The sequence below is a fragment of the Rhinolophus ferrumequinum genome, chromosome 8 (genome assembly GCF_004115265.2).
Source record: "Rhinolophus ferrumequinum isolate MPI-CBG mRhiFer1 chromosome 8, mRhiFer1_v1.p, whole genome shotgun sequence".
Classification (NCBI taxonomy): Eukaryota; Metazoa; Chordata; class Mammalia; order Chiroptera; family Rhinolophidae; genus Rhinolophus; species Rhinolophus ferrumequinum.
The window spans coordinates 54,549,218-54,569,218 of NC_046291.1; the positions used below are offsets into that span (position 1 = coordinate 54,549,218).

At 42.8% G+C, this 20,001-nt stretch overlaps 1 protein-coding gene and 1 pseudogene across 1 annotated transcript in view; both read left to right on the plus strand.

The window, feature by feature from the left end:
- The first annotated feature begins 1,512 nt into the window (after positions 1-1,512).
- LOC117025556 (interferon-induced protein with tetratricopeptide repeats 1-like) lies at positions 1,513-5,485 on the plus strand (annotated as a pseudogene).
- A 4,148-nt stretch (positions 5,486-9,633) lies between these two features.
- The window catches only part of LRP2 (LDL receptor related protein 2), a 197,293-nt gene continuing 186,925 nt past the window's right edge, over positions 9,634-20,001 (plus strand). Inside the window, exon 1 of the mRNA XM_033112329.1 lies at positions 9,634-10,829. Coding sequence (XP_032968220.1) covers positions 10,751-10,829 — 79 coding nt within the window. The 5' untranslated portion in view covers positions 9,634-10,750. The remainder of the gene's footprint in view (positions 10,830-20,001) is intronic.

Genomic DNA, 20,001 nt, shown 5'->3' on the forward strand with positions numbered 1-20,001 from the left:
TTCTTTTTCTGAGATTTCATTGTTAGTATATAGGAATGCAAGGGACTTTTATACGTTGATTTTGTAGCCGGCAATTTGACTGTATTCGTTGATTGTTTCTAATAGCTTTTTGGTGGAGTCTTTAGGGTTTTCTATATATAGCATCATGTCATCTGCAAAGAGTGACAATAAAAAATTTAAAATACAAAACAACTGTTTATAGGCATTGGAGAGCAACAAGACATCTAGTTCTTGAGAGACCAAAATCCAAGAAAAGAAAGGGAAAACAATGAGGTAAGCCCGAAATTCTCTGCTACTTTTCTCCTTACGGCATTTCCAACTTGTAAACTGCATTGAACTAAGTAAGATGTCTCATATGAAGTGGATGTAAAGATCAATCAGAGCTTTTGGTAGTATCATGGTGCTGGTGAGATTAACACTGGAGTTCAGGCCTCCAAGGAGGAAGAGTGGTCCTGGAAAACATGGAGTGTTTTCCATCAAGATACACGAAGGGCGACACCCTAGTAACAGGAATATACAAGATGAGCCTGGAACATCTTTTAGTGCCAGAAAGTAAGGAAGTGTTCAAAACTAAAAACAAAATCCCCATAATGATAGGTGTATGGCAAAGGGACATAGAAGCCAACTGAAAGTGCTCCCGAAGACCAAAGCTAGAACTAGAGGAATAAAATGAATGATATTGAATTATAACCCAAACTATAAAGTAAATATCCATAATTCCATATTGATAGAAATAGATTATTGAATAAATAAATAAATAGGAGTGAATAGATGAATCTATTCAGGCAGAAGAGTTCCCTCACTTCATCCTCAGGGAGTACAAAACATCCTACTCCTTAAGTGTGGGCTGTGCCTAATAACTTCCTTGTAAAGAGCAAAGAATGAAAAGGGGGAAAAGGAGTGATTACTGTGGAGAAACCTGACAACACAGGTGATCAAGATGAACAACATGATAAGTCATGTTGATAGTACTTACTCTTGATATAATGTGAGGAGAATGGTCCTTTACCTCTGTAGTGTTGCTCCCAAAAGCCATAACCCCAGTCTAATTATGAGAAAAACATCAGACAAATCTCAATTGAGGGGCATTATACAAAATACCTAACCAGTACTCCTGAAAACTGTTAAAGTCACCACAAACAAAAACGTCTGAGAAACTGTCACAACCAAGGAGACTCGATGACTATATATCATGTGTATTCTGGAAGGGATCCGGGAACAGAAAGAGGACATTCGGTAAAACTAAGGAAATCTGAAAAAAAGTATGGACTTTAGTTCACAATAATGTATCAATATGGCTAATTAATTGTTGCCAATCTAGCATACTAATGTAAGTGGTTAATAATATGATAAAATGTGTGTGGGATATATGGGAGCTCTCCGTACTTTGAAATTTTTATGTAAATCTATTTTACAGTTAAAAAGTTTATTTAAAAAGATTTCAAAGAGAACAGTTTGTTGGAAGAGATATGAGTGTAATCAAAGAATTTATACTATGTGGCAAGAATCCGAATGACGGTAAGTGTTTGGTGGGGAGGAATTAGAAAAGAAAGAGGCCTCTGGGAAAGGTGGAGAGGATTTTACCACAAAAGAGAAAACATTTGACCTGAGGCTTGAGGGAAAAATAGCAGTTGGTCAACCAGAGAGAAGAGGGGAAAGAAGTACTCTTCTTGCTTAGTTTTCATTTGCTGAAACATCACTGAAGCATGCGAACTGATATGCAGCTTCTCCATTTTGAAATGTTTCTTGGCATACCCCATCTTCTTCTCTTGACTGAACTCTGATCTATGGAATTATAGTCCTTTGTCCACTGGATTGTCCAGTTATTAGGAAGATGAAATTAGCAGAAGTGGTTTTTAAACAAACTTTATTATTCCGTTCTTGATCTAACGGTCTAAAATCCAGTGTAAAGATTTTGTTGTCACAAACCATTTGATTGCGCTATATCAGGGTTTGCTGACCTTAAACTAGTGAAATTTGATGGCAGATAATTCTTTGTGGTGGGGGGTTGTCTTGTTCATTGTAGGATATTTACTAGCATCCCTGTTCTCTACCTAATGAGATGAACGTAGAACCCACCAGTTGCAACAACCAAAAAGGTCTCCAAATATTGCCAAATGTCCCCATGGAACATTAGAGAAATACTGATCCTTTAAAAACTCAGATTGCCAAGTTAATGGTAGGCCCTAAAAGCAAGTCCTACTGAGAAGTTAAAACTCTGAAATACCCTGAAGATGCTTCCCATAGCATATGAGATCTCAAGATCGCTTCAGAAGAAGCTGCATCTTGTAAGGTCTGATTTGGGTGAAATGCCAGTAACCAAATGCAGACTTTATGCGGTTTTATTTCATTAATCAATTAATTAATTAATCAATCAATTCACTGAACATTTATCGAGGGCCTGCCATGTATCAGGTTGTGTGCTAGGTTCTGGGGATTTGGTGGTGAACAGGACAGACTCAGCTCTTTTGATAGGGAGCTGGTTAAATGCTGGTGCAGGCCCCTCAGCCTTTGGACATTGAAGACTAGATTTACATGTAATGGTGATACTGAGATAGTGGTCTTAGTAGCTGATTTCACCTGAAGGATCATATATGGATTCTAACTTTATATAGGCTTTTTCTTCACTCATATTCTACTCCTCACATTTCTACAACCTTCAGCCCTTTCACAATTCCTGAAATAAGAGATGGACCGTGGGACTGATGGAATTGTATTGATCTTGCTCTCAAGAGCCATTATCAAGGCAGATGTTTTCACTACCTTTGCCTGTAGAAATTGCTGCTAAAAGAGAGGAATTTAAAAGCTGTGAGGCTAACCACTCTGACCCCTTCCTCACAACACACTGGGAAGTAACCCTGCACAGGTTCTTGGCTCCGGTGCTTGTGGTACTGACTTGATCGGAACGTTTGTGCCTCCCTTAGGCCCACCTGATTCTCAGGGCTTCCTGCAATCATGTCTTTACGTCCTAAAATTTTTTAGGAAAGTCCCAATTTTATTGAACTTTTTAAAAAATCAATGAAACTTGTGAGATTCCCTGTTGTTTCTTTAAACCTCTGCCAAGACTTTTCATGTGACTACATTTGTACGTGAGGAGGATTCTGTTGTCACATTATTCTCCATTTTTGGTTTGGACAACATGGCTGCTGCACTGGTTGTCCCTTTAGGTCTTGCTGGGGATTTTTTGGCCTGGGTTATGCACCAGGAATAGACAGCTGACTTCTGGCTCAGGACCTGGTGCCGAGACTGGCAAGTCAAAAGTTGTAAAAATAGGGGTGGGGGTGAGGGAGCGGGTGGGTCATAAATATAATGTTCTTCCCTTGTGAATTACTGTTATTATTACATCAGAAGCATACTGAGGCTGTCTGGGAGTGAGCTACCTTGATGTCTTTTGGCACTTTTTTGATAGTTTCAGTCTGGCTCTGTTTTGCAAGGGGCAGAGATCCACTCAAGCTTGCTCAAGCAAGGAGGATTACTATTAGGATATGCTAGGTTAGGAACTAGACCTAGAGCCTGGTCAGGAATTTAGGCAGCTCTATGAACTCAGTTTATCTCTCCTCTAATCTCATCCTCAAAGCTGGGCAAATAGTATGTGGAAGGAAGTGGAAGCCAGTATGGCCGGACTGTCATTTAATGTTCAAAAGATGGCCAGCGACCATAAGCAAGAGCTCGTAGACCATGCTAAAATGTTTGAATTTTATTCCAGGAATAATGGGAAAACTATTGGAGTGTTGTGACCAAGTGATTGATATGGTCAGCATGACTGCCCCCAAATTATTCTGGCTATAGAGGGAGAAGCTTTGCGGGGGCCATGGGAAAACAAGTGTGACCAGAGCTGGGCTGAGGGAAATAAAGAGAGCAATGAGGGAATATAGCAGGGCCCCCTGCTGGCCAGATTTCAGAGGAGCCCATCCAGCTAAACAAAACATTGCGGAACTGCTACCTAGTTCATAGCAGCTGTGAGTAAGAATGCTGATGAAGATCAGGTCAAAGATAGGCTGAAGCAGTTGAGATGTCACTTTACATAGGAGTTGCTAGTTGATGACTGAACTGCCTGATTTAGAAAGCAGGGTTTTCAATGAGATCGCGTTCCTACACATCAAATACAATGTGAGAATACACAACCTACTGGCCTACATGAAACACCTGAAAGGCCAGAATGAGGAAACCCTGGAGAGCTTGAAAGAAGCTGAAGACTTAATCCAAGAACATTCCAACCATTCGGATGGAGAAGGCTGGTTACCTGGGGGCAACTACCGTGTTTCCCCAAAAATCAGACCAGGTCTTATATTAATTTTTGCTCCAAAAGACGCATTAAGGCGTATGTTCAGGGGATGTCATCCTGAAATATCGTGCTAGGGCTTATTTTCCAGGTAGGTCTTATTTTCGGGGAAACACGGTATCCCTGGCTGTATTGCTATCTTGGAAGACTGGCAGAAGTCCAGATTTACCTGGACACGGTGGAGAACATTTGCAAGAAGTTTGCAGTCCCTCCTGCTAGAGAATGGAGTGTTCTGACGTGGACTGTGAGGAAGGATGGGCCCTGCTGAAATGTGGAGGGAAGAATTATGAATGGGCCAGGGCCTGCTTGGAAAATGTTCTGGAAGTGGACCCCGCGTACCCTGAATTCAGCCCTGGGTATGCAATCACCACCTATCACCTGGACAGCTTTAACAAAGCATCACAGATTAGTGAGACATTGTCTCGCACCCCCTAGGCATCCAGTGAAATCTGAAAGATGCACATATTAAGACTCTCCTCTCCTTGAAGCTTCTAGATGTAGGACAAGAAGCTGAAGGGCAAAAGTACATTGAAGAAGCACTGAACAACATGTCCTTGCAGACCTACGTCTTTCGATACGCAGCCAAGGTTTACCAAAGAAAAGGCTCTTTGAATAAAGCTCTTCAGCTCTTAAAAATGGCCTTGCAGGCAACACCCTCCTCTGCCTTCCTGCATCACCAGATACGGCTTTGCTTTAGAACACAAGTTTTTCAAATAAAGAAAGCTACAAATTGGCAATCTAAAGGACAGGATAGAGAAAAATGACAGAATGACAAGATTAGCCATATCTCATTTTGAATTTGCTCTGGAAAAAAAGCCCACATTTGACCTTGCTTACATAAGCCTGGCAGATATGTACATAGAAACAGGCAATTGCAGAAAATGTGAAGACGCTTATCAAAAAGTGTTATGCATGAAATCTCTTGAAGAAAAATTGTAAGAGCTATATTTCTACTATGGCCAATTTTAGGAATTTCAAAGGAAATAGGAAGTTGATGCAATTATCCATTATTTAAAAGCAGTAAAAATAGAAAAGGCATCACTTTTAAAGGATAAAAGTATAATTTCTTTAGAGAAATTGGCTTTAAAGAAACTTTGAAGAAATACTTTTTATATAGAAAGCTTGAACATCTTTGGGTTCGTATACAAATTGGATAAAGTCCTGCAGCATTATGAGTGGGCCCTGAGGCTGGCTGCTGACTGAGTGCTCGGTGGGACATGTTCCTTAGGCCCTGAAATATGGACCACTGTCATATTTCATTTGTTTTTAGGTTAACAGGTACTAACCATCTTTTCTGCTTGCTGCTTTCAGAAACATATTATGTAATAATGTAATTTTGAACAATTACTCAAATCTGATAAAACATTAGTGAAATAAAAAAATGTATCTGTAGGTGTGAGAAAGAGGGAAAGAGAGAGAAACCATTTCTCTGTGAATGCTATAGAGTAGAAATAACTGTTTGTTAAGTAGACTTGTAACAAATAAAACATTACAATTACATTAAAAGAAAAAAAAAAAGAAGACGTTCTTTCTAAGTCAGTATGGGGAGTTTACAGAAAGCTTCCTGGAAGAAGAGGAGATATTTTAGATGAGACTGGAAAATTAACCAGAGGAAGGGGAGGAATGGGAAGGAAAGAGTGTTCTAGACAGAGGGAATAATAGGAGCAAAGAAAGGAACAATCCATTGTGGAACTTACGAGTTAATGCAAAATTTCTCAAACTTAAAAAAAAAAATCATTTTATTTTAATTTAATTTCAAGCTCACGGAAAAGTTGCAAGAATAGTGCAAAAAACTCCCACATACTCTTGCCCATTTCCTTTCTCTCTTCCTAAAACACACACACACACACACACACACACACACACTTTTTTTTCTGAATTATTTGAGAGTAAGTTGCAAAATCATGAACCCCTAAGTACTTCACGGTATATTTCCTAAAACAAGGACATTCTCTTTTATAACCAGTATCAGACAATTTTAACGTGTATGATACTATTATCCAATCAGTCCATGTTGAAATGCCACTGACTTTCTCAATAATACCTTTAGAATTACTTATTCCCCAGTCCAAGTCCAACCCAATACCATGTGTTGCATTTAATTGTCTTATCTGTGAAAAGTTTCTGAGCCTTCCTTTGTCTTTCATGACCTGGTCATTTTTAGATGAATACAGGTTGGTTATTTAAAGAATGATCCTCAGTTTATGTTTGTCTAATGCATTCTCATGATTAGATTCAGGTTATACATTTTTGTCAGTAATACCATGGGGTATATGTTGTGTTTACCACATTCCTGAAATCTTGATGCCCTAACACCTGCCCTGCATGCTTATGCTGGACACACCTTGTTTTGGGCAAGCTGACAGTATGCCTTGTCACCTTGCCTTGACCTCCTGCCTCCCCTGTTGTCTCCCTTGGGAGTGCTTTTCAAATACTAACTAGCCAGTCCTAACCCTGCTTACCCTGCCTACCTGCTCCTTCCCTTGGAAACCACAGTAGAGGTGCTTGCCCATAGTTCCCCCCACCCCTACTGTCCCTCTCAGAGTGAAGACTTTGGTGGTTCCCTGGGTGGCCCCCAAAGGTATGATCTATATTCCCTCTCCTAGGATCTGTGAGTATAAGAAACTATCTTTTCATTGGCAGTCCTCTCCTGATCTGTTGACCTTACCATACCTAAATAATAATAAAACCTATTAAAACATGTCAGTTTTAAAACATGTCAGTTTCTCCACTTAAAATTACTGTTTACTTTTTTAAAATAAGTAATTTGTGGAGAGATACTTCAAAATATTTTCGACTGAGATGTATAATAAGAAACATATTTTACATGGTGCTACACTGTATATATATCTGAAAAAAGAGTTTAGTAAAACAATACATAGCCTTTCTATATGAAGGTTATTTTAGTTCCTATTCTGTTTTATTTCGTTTGAAAATTATTCTGTCTGACCTACTAAATTGATTTCAGAACCCTCTAATGGGTAATGACTTTAGTGTGAAAGCACTCATCTGTTGGAAATAGCACTTTGTATTGTCTGCTTGCAAAATGGAAAATAGATGGCTAGATGGGCCGGGGCAACATGGGCAAGCAGGCCTTTATAAGGCTCTTGCCATAATTCAGATGAGAGGTTTGTGGCTACTGGCGGTGAGGTTGAGAGAAGTGGGTGGGTTGGAGAAAGAGAAGTAGATCGAGGAACTTGAGTTAACAGAATTTCATGATTGATTGCATGTGGGGGTGGGGAAAAGAGGGCGGAGTCAAGAATGACTGGTTAAAGCCTTGGCCTCTGGGGCAGATGATGGTGCCTCTTACTGAGATAAGGAACACTGAAGGTTTTGAATTCAGGCTCCATCATGTTGAATTTGTGGTTTTAGGAACATTGGATTGGAGCCGTTCAGTGGGCAGTTGGCTCTCTGGCGCTCAGGAGGTCAATCTGGGTTGAATTAATAGCAACCTGAAGTTGGATTTTACTCAAGGAGATTTTACAACTTCTTGCCCTTTGCAAAAATCAGAAATTGGTTCAGGACAGGGAAAAAAAATGCTCACAATATTTCCAGTAATTTGGTGTTGAGACGCATCAGTAAAATAATACAGACAAGTCAAAAGTATACCAAGGAAGTTAATTGACATGAATTTACTAGGATAAATTTCATTTTTCTCACTTTCATCACCTCTTTTGGTTAACCACTCTGTAAAGTCTCATGTAAATATATGTATACAGCAATGTAGAAAAGAAAGATACTACACTTTTGCATGATATAGAAACAATGCTGACTTGAATCACAAATGCAATAACCTGGGCTTTCCCAGAGCCTGGTGCTTAGATTTAACCCTCCAAATCTAGCACTCTCCGGTCTAGATGCCGGAGATAAACACGTACATAGTGCGGGCTGCAAAAGCTGCACGAGTTTGGGTTGCATTGAGAAAGTTATGTTTTTTTTTTTTTTTTTTTTTTTTTTTTAGCGGAAGAGGGTATGAACGTGAGTTTACATACACAGTGTTGGAAATGATGGACCGTGCTGTTAGTCGTCCCTTATCCCCAATCTTTATCTGCTCTCCTCCCTCCCGTTCTCCCTCCATTTCCCCCCACCCCCCCTTCTCCGGCGTTATTCTGGGATTACCGGCGGGGTCGGCCTGTACACAAACGCAGCTGGCTCCTACGATCAGCCTGAGCCCTGCTGTGCAACCACGTCAGGAATTCCAGTAAGTTGGCAACACAGGAGCACAAAGACAACAATGAGGAAGAAAACCCTTTAGTGCAGAAAGGAATGTTTGGAGCCTCGGCTGCTCTAGTGAAAGGACACACACGCGTGCGCACACATACACTCACTTTCACCCTCTCGCGCCCACGCGTGTACTAGGAGCGACCCTCCTCCCGCGCATGCAGTCCCCCAGCCTGCCCGCGGGCCCCGGCGCGCGCCTCCCCAGCGCCCTCGGCTGTTCTTTGCAACGCGCGGGTGCGGGGACGCTCATTGACTACGCAGCGGCCCCGGCGGGCGTCGGATTGGCCTGACCTCCGCGCGGTCTCGTACCATCGCCCCGGCCGCCCGGAACCGGCATAAATCAGCCAAGACTAAAGCTCAGCTTCTTGCCCCCTCGCAGCTTCCCTCCTCCCACCGGGCTCATCCTCCTCATTTGCCGGCTCCCACCAACCCCTCAGGTCCCCAATCCTGCCTCATCCCCCGCGCGGCAGTAAGGCAAATAGCGTTCCGGTGACTGGCCAGAGCAGAGAACTCTGGATTTCCACATTCAGAAATCTCGAAAAGAAACCCACGAAATCTCTCCCGCCCTTTCTCACACCCTACTCCTTAAGGCTTAGTTTTCTCTTTCTGCGTCTATTTCTCCCTCTCTTTTTGTCTCAAAAGTAATACCTGTCACCCCCCACCCCCACTTCCGCAAAGTTTCATAAACCTCTAAGACCCACGGAGGGTACGCGATCCCGACTGCTGAGGATCAGCAGAGCCCCAGACGATCCGTGCTCTGGAGAGGAGGGGGTGGCATTAACTGGCAGGTTCTCGCCCCTGGGGAGGGCGAGGCGGAGGGACCCTGCGCCGGGGCTTCGCGGAAAGGGCTGCCGCCTGCATGGTTACCGCCTCTGGAAGACAGGGCTCCTGAGTCTGGACCCGGACTCGGAGCCTGGGGCCCCAATGCAAAGTTCGTCCTGGAACAGGGGCAGGAGATTTTGGGGGCGACCTCAGGTCTGGAAGCATCCCTTCCTCACACAGGGCTCCCAGGGCCAGGGAGTAGGTTGTGCACCAACCCCCCCTTTCTTTCTGTCAGCTCTGGTGTCACGGACCGGCTGAGGACGACGCTCTGGCGGGGAGTGTAAGGGTCACTTGCAGTGCTCTTGGGGGCTGGTCCCGGGTCAGCCAGACTTACCGCTGCACCAAAGAAGGGAGCGGCGGAGTTCTCTGAACCCCTTAACGTTTCTTCCTCGTTTAAAGGGGCACCCGCACGATCGAGAAGACGTTCATTCTTTGCAATTTTACTTCGAAATGAACAGAATTGTAAGAAGTGCGATCTGGCCGTGACACCTGCAGATATGGTGCTTAAGAAAAGCTAAACAAGGATCCAACCTCCTCCCCAACATGGAGTCAACCCCCTCCACAACGTAAAACCACAGGGCACTCCATCTCCGCGCCTCAACTCTCGGGGTGTCGGGGGGAGCCTAGGGATTGCAGACTGGAGAATGATCACAAATCTCTCCAGCAGGCTCTTAACTCCTTCCCTTTCCTCCTTCCTTCGCTTCCTTCTCTTATTTTTCTCCCTTTTAAAAGACTGTGTCGGTGGCACATTTCCCCGTGGACTGCCTACCCGACTTCTGTGCGGAGGCAAATCCTGCGGAGAGGCTAGGGCAGCTGCGTGTGTGCATCAGTGTACGTGTTCGCATGTGAGTGTGTGACTGTGAGGCGTGTGAGCGCGTCTGAATGAAGAGTATGTAGCTGTGAAGTCTGCGTGCACGTGTGTCAGTTTTTGAGTGTGGAGTGCGCGCACACGTGTGTGTGACAGAGGAGTGTATGTACGCGCGTGTGTGAACTGCGTGTGTCCGTTTGCGTGACAGTGAGAAGTGTGTGCGATTGTGTGAAGCTATGTATGAGTGAGTACGTGTGGAGTGTGCACGTGTGAGCGCGCGTTCGAGTCCCCACTCCTCTCAGCGGCAAAATGCAGGGGGCGGGCCGGGCGGCAGGGGGCCTTCCCCGCTGGATTCCCGCATGCTAGTTCCGGGGCGGTCGGGTCTAAAGGGCTTTATGCACTGTCTGGAGGGTGGGGACTGGCGCGGGTAGAAAAACGGGACGCCTCGGGCGGGCCAGCTTCCTGCTAGTAGGAGCCCGCCGAGGCGCGGGGCTAACTGAGCGCTCGCGAGCTGACGCGCTGCTGCTGCTGCTGCTCCTGCTGCTGCTGCTGTGTGCGGCGCGCGCCCACCTCCCAGGGAAGGAACGGCGAGGCCGGAGCCCTCGGCCGTCGGCGGGATGGAGCGCAGGGTGGTGGCAGTGGCGTGCACGCTGCTGCTGGCTTTCGCTGCCTGCCTGGCGCCGGCCAGTGGCCAAGGTAAGCTCCTTCCCGGCTGAGCTCCGCGCGGAGCGCGGGACTTCACCAGCGGTGACAGGGTCGAGTCCGCAGGCGGGCCGAGCAGAGCGAGGCCGGGCCTGGGCCAGGGCGGGCGGCGGCGCCGGAGCGGCTCCCCCGGGGGCGCTCAGGTTGCCCAGTGAGAGGCAAGCAGGAGCGCCCCTCCTTTGCCCGCCCGGGAACTGAGCAGCCGCAAACTTGAGAAAGCAGCCCCGCCGGTTTTGGTGACAGCGCACCCCACGGGGACCCCGTCTTTGTTACCACGCGAGTTTGTACCGACCCTTCTGGAAAGCACTTTGCGGTTGGAACCCTGAGAATGAAGGTCTCCCCTATGAGTGCGCAGCCTGTGCTCCCCCCTGCCCCTGTTTATGCTCTCCAGGGTTGAGCGGTCCTCCGCGCTGCTCCTTGCTCAGTTTTCCACCTGCAGCGCCCCGCGGGGGAGATCCCTTTGCTCGCCCAGGCTGCGGGCTAAAGCACCCCCGCCTCTTTCCACCAGCGAAACTTGGTCCCGCGGTGACCCCCAAGAGACCGCATCTTGATACAGATCACTTGCGAGCCAAGATAAGGCTGGGAAGTGGGATTGGCTGAGAGAGCGGCTGATATACTCTAGCATTTTCTTGAAAGGTTTTCCTTTCCATCCGGGTGGTGGGGGCTTTTGTGTTGATGAATGGGGCGCGTCTGCGCGGCCAGAGTTTTGAGCGCTCGAATGGAGAAAGTTTCTGGTATGAAACACTTCGAACTTCTCTCAGGTTGTTGGAGAGTTTACGTTTTTACAGAAACAGAGGCAGAGAAAGAGGGAGGAAGAAGTGGAGAGAATAAAAACTGTAAGGGGGAAGAGGACAGAATACAGCAAGTAGAGAGGGTAAGGAAGAAAAGGAGGGGAGAGAGAGCTTGAGGACCGAGAGCGCAGCGGGGAGGGAGGGAGAGGGAGAAGGAGAGCGAGGGAGGGAACGGGAGGGGGAGAGAGAGTGAGAGGAGCAGGGGGGGGAGGAGGAGGAGGAGGAAGAGGAAGGAGAGAAGGAGGGAGAGAGAGAGGGAGAGGGAGAGGGAGAGGGAGAGGGAGAAGGAGAGAGAGAAAGAGAGAAAGAGAAAGAGAGAGAAAGAAAGGAAGAAACACTAGGGATGAATGGGAAGTGTGAAGAGGAGGAGGCAGGGGAACCCGCGAGGTCTCTCCCCGGCTTTGCGTTGCTAGGTAGCAGCCGGGAGCCGCGTGTGACCCACCACCAGACAGACAGAGAACGCTACTGCCTCCACGGGGACTAATCTGTCTGTGGGGATGGGAGAGTACTACCCTCCCTCCTGTTCCTTACGTCGGACAACTTAATTGCCCTACAATAAAACGAAACCCCTATTGTTGTAGGATTAGTCAAAGCAATACATTGATTTTCCTGGATCACATATTGGGGTTGACGGGTGAGGACTGTAGAAACCCCCATTTATGGCGGAGAGAGGGGAGGGCTTGTGCATGGGCCGCGGCATGTATTCAAATGGTTAATCTGCTTTCTTTCCTCAATTCTTAGCGTAAGCTCCTTAGAGGGAATCAACTAAGTAATTATACAGCAACTCCTAGCAGTACCCATTTCAGACTTCCTGGGAAGAAGTTTGGAAACGCCAACAAATCCCACTGGTCTTGTAAAAATCTTTGGAAAGGGAGGAGAAGCAGGGGGAGCTGTTAATAATTCTTACTTTGAACACCTTTTCTCAGTGTTGGTTACACAGAAAGAGGATTTATTATTATTGTGGAGGGTTTGCCTCAGCGTTTAGGGTTATATATATCTCATGTCCTAAATATAGGGATAGGATTTACTATATGTTCCTGTTATTGCCTGGCAAAAGGAAATCTTATCCGGATTCATCTGGGATACATCTGGGTTGTCCCCATACAACTAAAACAGATGTTCTCTCCCCTAGATTGGTGGTTTAGCCGCCAAATAACCTATACTTACTCTTCTTGGTAGTTTAAATCCATCCGTCTTTTATTCTATAATAATAATAATATATAACATAATAATATGTATAGTAATAGTAACATATACACTTATATGTGTGGCAGGTCTTGTTCTAAGTATTATACTTATTGACTCATCTAATCTTCCTAAGACTCCTTTAAAGTAGGTACTTTTACTCTCTCTATTTTATAGAGGGGAAATGGAGGCACAGAGCAATTAAGTAACTTGCCCAAGGTCACACTGCTAGGAAATGGCAGAGCTGTGAGGCAATCCAAGAAATTCTGACTCCGGAGGCTATAATTTAACTACTAAAGTATGTGGCTCTCTCTGTTTTTCTGTTTCTTTTGTTTTGTATGAAAAATATTATGCTCCTTAAGTTACTACCCATGTGTGAGGTTATTAAAGAAGCTGAGGGGCATTTTGCAAGTCTTTGCCACATGAGGTAAAATCCACCTGCTGCTCCCTAACTGTAGACATTTTTTTTTCAGAAATTCTTTTCACATTTCTATGACCTAAACCCAAGTATCGTCACTCCCAGTCTTCCTTCTTTACCATTTTTACGTACTTGTTCTCTGAATGTCCTCAGCCTGGAAGGTTAAGATTTTTAGATTCTTGTTTTTGATTCTGACTTATCTGATAAAGAAAAGTAGGATGACTTTGTAAATGCCCTTATTTTAGCACCACATTTTAGGTAAGATCTTATTGCAAACTTTGTATCATTAGAAAAGAACTCTGAGTGCTTTATGCTTTGTCTTTTTAAATAATCATAGCACATCTGTAGATAAAAATTATTTGCATTTTCCTCATATTTTGTATAACGCCTTTTTAAGAAAAGTTTTGCAAAGCCTGAACCCAGCAATGGCTTTGCCACTTTCTAGCTGTGTGATTTTGGGGAAGTCATTTCACTTTGCATTGATCAGGTTGCTTCTCTGCAAAATTGATATGATAATAAGATAATTGATTCTGTGGTGTTTTTATCAACATACAGAGATAAAAGTGCTTAACATGGTGTAAGGCATATAGACAATGATCATAAACTAACAAATATTTATTTATTCTATTGAACAACACTTAAAGTAACATTCTTTTGCTCACTATTCATATTTCCAGTTTCCAAATGCACATAGGAAAGTCTTTAAGCATTTTTCACTAATATTTCATTTGAGGAATTCCCAAATCCAAGGATGTGATTTGAAGTTTTTTGAGAAAATGGTATTGATCTTTAACAAAGTTATATCCTTTCATCTAATAAAAGGTTGGTTATGCCCTTTATAGTAAATATCAGCTTTTATGACAATTCCAGCTTCCAGCGAAGTTTATGTTTAAAAGAATGTGAGACCGATAACAAACATGCAACATTTTGGTTTTATCACATCTCTGATACCTCACTGCTGCTTTTATTTCACAGCAATTGGCTTCTCTTTCTCTGCTTGAAGTTCTTCCTTGCCTGTCTTTATAGGGTTTCTATAAAGGCTTAAACTCCCTTCAATCATGTGGCTGTCCTGTTTTAATAGAAACTTACACTTTTATAGCTGGAGGAAACCTTACATATCAACTGGTCTAATTGCATTATTTTATAGGGAAGCAACTAAACCCCAGAGGGAAGGGAGGGGACTGAAGGGAGTGAAAGGGAATGTGAGTTAAGTGTCTTGCCTAAGGGCTTATGGTTTTCACTAGAGCTAAAATCAACCCAAGCCTCCTTATTTTCCACTTAACCATGTTTGTATACCTGTCCCTTGAATGTCCCCAGCCTGGCTGGTGAGGAATTTTCTAGAGTCCTTTTCTGTTGATCCTGACTTATCAGATGAGGCAAAATATGTTGAAAATATAATCTTGGTGAAGCTTAAAAAGTTGGATGGGTCACCTATCCCAGGCCTAAGAGGAATCATATGATAGAGTAATGCGACCGTTCACCATATGCTAACTTGGTCTAGAACTTATGTCATTACAGTGCTCCAACTCCCAAAGACCATACCCTCAGGTCCATTTGTCAAAATCTTGGCCCATCAAAGCAAATTCCTGAAGATCTCTGGGTTTCATAGTGTAGGCTGCTACGTGACTAGGTTTTTAATCTTATTCAAGGTAATTATTAGGTCATGGTGAATCAGTGTCCATGTTCTCTAAGCAGGCATTCTAAAAACATTGTCCACTTTTAAATAATGTTTAATTACATTTTTAAATCAGTTTTAATAATGATATCGGGAGCCTAGGTCTGTTTCCTGTGTGACTCGAAGCACAGTGGTACCTCAGTTTTCGAATGTCTCTGTTGACGAACATTTCGGTTTACGAATGCCATGAATTTTATGGATCTATCATTAGATAGTAAAATTCATGCTAAATTTGCAGTTTTAGGGGTTGATTTTAAAGGTCTGGATGGATTAATCCATTTTGCATTACTTTCTATGGGGAAAACATGCCACGGTTTTTGAACATTTCAGAACGCGAATGGTCTTCCAGAACGGATTATGTTCAAAAACTGAGGTACCGCTGTATTGGCTTTGGGGTTTCTGTTAAGTTCTGGTAGTTAGAACAAGGTATGTAGAAAGTCGAGGGTGCTTACAAAAGTTGGTTGAATTCAAAGGAAAGGGATTCTCACAGTTGACTGTATGATATAGAACAACTGAAAAGGTACTAATTTTGAAGCCCTGTTCTACCATGGTGGAAATGAGTCTGATGGAGCCTTTGTTAGCATAATTCAAATGGTTATATCATACACTATTAACTTTGTGATCTTAAGGAGTTTTTAAACATTGTCAGCATTGTGGTGTTCCACAAAAGCATTTATGAAGTGTTTCCAGTGTGTCAGTGAGTCGGTAGTACCAATACTACAGAGGTTAAGGAGGACGAGAAATGAAAAGAGGGGTCTAGGTTACAGTTATATTAGACAGCAACTTTGCATTTAAGCTTCTTAGGTAATCATTTACTAGTTTCTAATAACCCTGGTCAGGATCTTACCAACATTAGAAAGATTTGACATGTTTCAGCCTCAGTTTTGGGCTGCTTCTTTAAAATGATCAAATTGGTAGTTGTTTTGAAATGTTAGAGACATTTTGATGCTTCATGTGTTCCCTAGGGGTCTGGGCAAATGTTTCCTAAGCAATTTTTCAATAATCTCAGCATTGTGAGATGAAGTGGGAAGAGTGAGATTTTGGGGTTAGAAGACCTCAGTTTCAATCCCAAGTCTGCCATTTACTACCTGGGAAATTCAGTACAACGTACTCAATTGTTCTGGATCAGTTTTCTTATATGCAAAGTGGGCACATTAGGTAGTTATGCTGATTAAGTGAGACAGTGAGTGTGAAAAGTTTTTCAAACTGTGAAGTCGCCTATGTATTTCTATCCATCATTATTACCCTCGTCAAGCATTTAACTTTTATATTTATTCCATTTTTTATTTTTAATAAGTAGTCCTTTGAATGATATACTTGTGCATGTTGACATAAAGTTGCTACAACAACTTTACATATTAGTCTGGTCTCTTATGTTTGTAAATGTCAGAAACCTAAGTTAAACTGCTTTGAAGCCGAAAAAGAAGTTTGTTGAAGTATGTAATTAAAAAGATACAGCTATTGGGTTGAACCTTATGGGATTACTGTGTTTCTAGGTTATAAATAATGAAATATTGGCGATTTCATTTGGCTCAACCTATTATAAAATGGGGGCTCAGCCTATGTCATGCTGATCTGGTTTCTCTCTCAATCTCCTGGCTCTGAGATGACTGTTCTCAAACTTGTTCTCCTCTGGTGTCATAAGATGGCTGTTTGTGACTCCTGGAGCCATATCCTTTCATGTCATGTCCACCAGTTAAGAGCAAGAGTGTTTGTTTTAATTGTTCTCAGCAGAAGTCTCAGGTGCATCTTAGGGGCTCTGCTTAGGTCAGATGCTCATTTGAGAACCAATCAGTCTATCCAGGGGCATGAAGTATGCCCATGACTTAGGCTTGGGTCACATGCATGGTCCTTGAAGTCATGGACTAAGGATGGACCCCAGAGGGAAACTGAGGTAAAACTACCAGGAGGATGGTGACTAGATGTTGGTGTACAAAAACAACAGGTTACACCTTATTAGATAAAACCAAATGATGTTATATTTTCATTTTATATATGAAGACAGAGTTGAAAAGGCTGTAGAAATTTCTCAAGAGCAGGCAGTCCTGGGATAGATAACTCAATGAATTGAAGGAGGGAAAGTATTGGGAACATTAGAACAAAAGACATGGGACTCTGTGTTCATGTGATCAGCTTGCAGCTTTAAGTTTAGAAGGAGAACAGGAGAAAGAAGGAATTCGAGAAGGTTTATTTGTAGCCTAAAGAATTCTTATTTGGAGAAGGCCTTTGTGATGGACAGGAACGTTCTGGAAAATGAGCTGAAAGACTAGAGTACAGGAGCTCTTGAGTTCATTGGATGATATCATTTTCCAGTGAATCTTAGGCCCATGCTCCTTTCCTAACTTGCTCTGCTCCCTTGTTTATATTCCTAATACTTCTTATTTGGAGAAGGCCTTTGTGATGGACAGGAACGTTCTGGAAAATGAGCTGAAAGATTAGAGTACAGGAGCTCTTGAGTTCATTGGATGATATCATTTTCCAGTGAATCTTAGGCCCATGCTCCTTTCCTAACTTGCTCTGCTCCCTTGTTTATATTCCTAATACTGTGCCCCTTTTCCAGACACTAGACCTCAGCTATGAGAATGGGGTAGAGAGAAAGAAGAGAGAAGACTGGTTTGGAGACATGTTAAGATGCTTCTATGGAGACAGAATACATGTTGGTGCAAATCCAAGAGTCTGTAGCATTTACCCTAGGGACTTCTTCCATATACTCGTATAGTATAACGGGTATCTTTCACACATCCCTGGATTAAATCAGAAATACTAAATATATGCATTCTATGCTGATTGTTTTTTTGCTTGTCTTTAAGTCTTACTTCTAATAGCATATACTGAGAAATTAGAAACATTATCATTCTAAAAGTAAGATGGTTAACTTTCATATTCGGATATTTCTGACTTAGGGCAGTGCCAAAGCAAGGAAATATAAGTCTCTTAGAAAAAAATGACAGGTTAGACAATGTGAAGTTTCTTGTTGAAATCCCTATGCTTTTGGTCATTAACCCTCAGGTCATGCCTGACCCCCAAGGTTATTGGAAACAGTGAGAAATGAATGCAAGGAGGAAATGTAATTACCATTCTGTTCATTGAAAAGTTAAGCCACTGTTACCATGGATACAATGGCTTGTTTATTGTCCAGATCTTGAGATCCAAGTTTGTAAGCAATACCAGAGGTCTCTTTTAAGTTTATGTACTATCAGCCAATAGTACATGAAGATTCTTAGTAACTTTGAAAATAAGCTTTACTCACTGATCTACTGAGTCACACTAACAACTTAATCTACTTTTGAGGGTTCAGCAGGTATTGAGGAAATCTGAAAAAGGGGAAGAAGACAGTAGCTATAGTTCTGAATTCTGTTATGTTAGACTTTCTTGGATTCCCATACGAAAACATCCTGTCTGATAGTGTTAGAGATTGGTTTTGTCACTTTGGGCCCAAGTTTTTGGAACAAGGAGAAACTTCCGAGTAAAGGCTAAAAAATAAAAAAAATCATTTATTTCATGGGGAAATCCTCAGATAAAGTTAACTTTAGGTTAAATTTAATTTCAACTTTTATTTGAAATATGTCAATCTTACTTACATTTTACTCTTACTGAAAAGGAGGAGAAAATCCTGCATGTACTTCCACGCTGGTTTAATTTTGATCTTGGGAAGGGTGTGGAGGATCAAGAAATAGAAAACCCATTGCAAACTGGCTTAAACAATAAAGGGTATTTATTGGCTCTTGTAAGTAAAAACTTCTGAGGCAGAGAGGAGTTCAGGTGAGGTGCAGTCAGGGCTCCAGTTCTCTTTCTTTGTGTTTTTCTTGACTCTACTCCCCTCTAGGTTTCAGCTTGGTTTTCAGTCTGGCTTCCTATATTGTTATATTATAGCTGCCAGGGCAAATGGGGCTACATGTTGTCTTGATCGAGGGGCAATTCAACTTTGAGAAGATTTCAGTTATATTCTCAAAACATGCTGTCATTGCAACTTACAGTATGTTATAATTGCTAAGGGCCCGAGATAGTAGAAGTTAGTTAACTCCCCAACCTTGGCATATCATCAAAATCACCTAGGGAGCTTTAAAAGGTATATAGATTCTTAGGCCAGAACCTACACTTATAAATCAGGAGTATAGGAATCTGTTTTTTCTGAGTTTCCAGGTGATTCTGAGGGTCAGACAGCTTGGGAACTACTGATCTAGGTAACCTCTTTTATTTTTATTTTTGTAAACTGAAACTCAGAGAGGAACTAACGCCATGGCAAATTATTTCCAGTGGCAGTGAAGTAGACACTGTTAAATCTATTATTTCTTTTGGATGGGGAAATTGCAAGGTAGTTACAGTGACAAGGAAAACTATTCTTTCACATCTGAAGGTGATAGGAAGTACTGCCCCCATCACTGGACATCTTTCCTGGCCAACGTGACAATCTCTCCCTTTAGCCATTGTTTGTGTCTTAATTGTATTCTTTGTTCTTTCCCTGGGCACTCTTAAAGCCCTTCCTCCCATCTAAGAACCTTAGATTCTTTGAGTTGAACACTGTTGGTCTTCTAATCTTTTCTAACCCAAGTCACGGATTCATCTCAGAGCATCCCTGACAGAGCCCACTGGCATCTAAAGCTGCTCTCTGTCTGCTTTAAGCCACCTCTATTCCACGGTTGGAATGGAGTATTGGGAAACCTTATAGGATTTTCTTTATATCCTAAACCCAACTCTTTGTTGACCCCACTGGGACTTATAGTCTATTGATCCTACCATCTCTTCACTGTCCTTCGAATCCCTCATTTATTTACTTCCTCAGCAATATTTTGTGGCCCATCCTTAACATTACTTCCTTGACTATGTCCTCAGCAGCCTAGACCTTTATCTTGCTCTGTTGTGCTCTGCAAAACCGTAGTCCTGGTTGAATCTAATTCTCCACATCTACATTGCTGTCGCTGAATGTGACAGGAGAAAAACACAAGACTATGCTGACTCGTCGCACTTTAAATTCATCTCAACTTTAAGACCTGCTGCCTTGCTAGGCCACTCACTTTCCTACTTCCTTGCATCCTCTCTTTCTTTAAACCTCCATTACCAGCTGTTCAAATGATGTTGCTTCTTGTAAATCTGAAA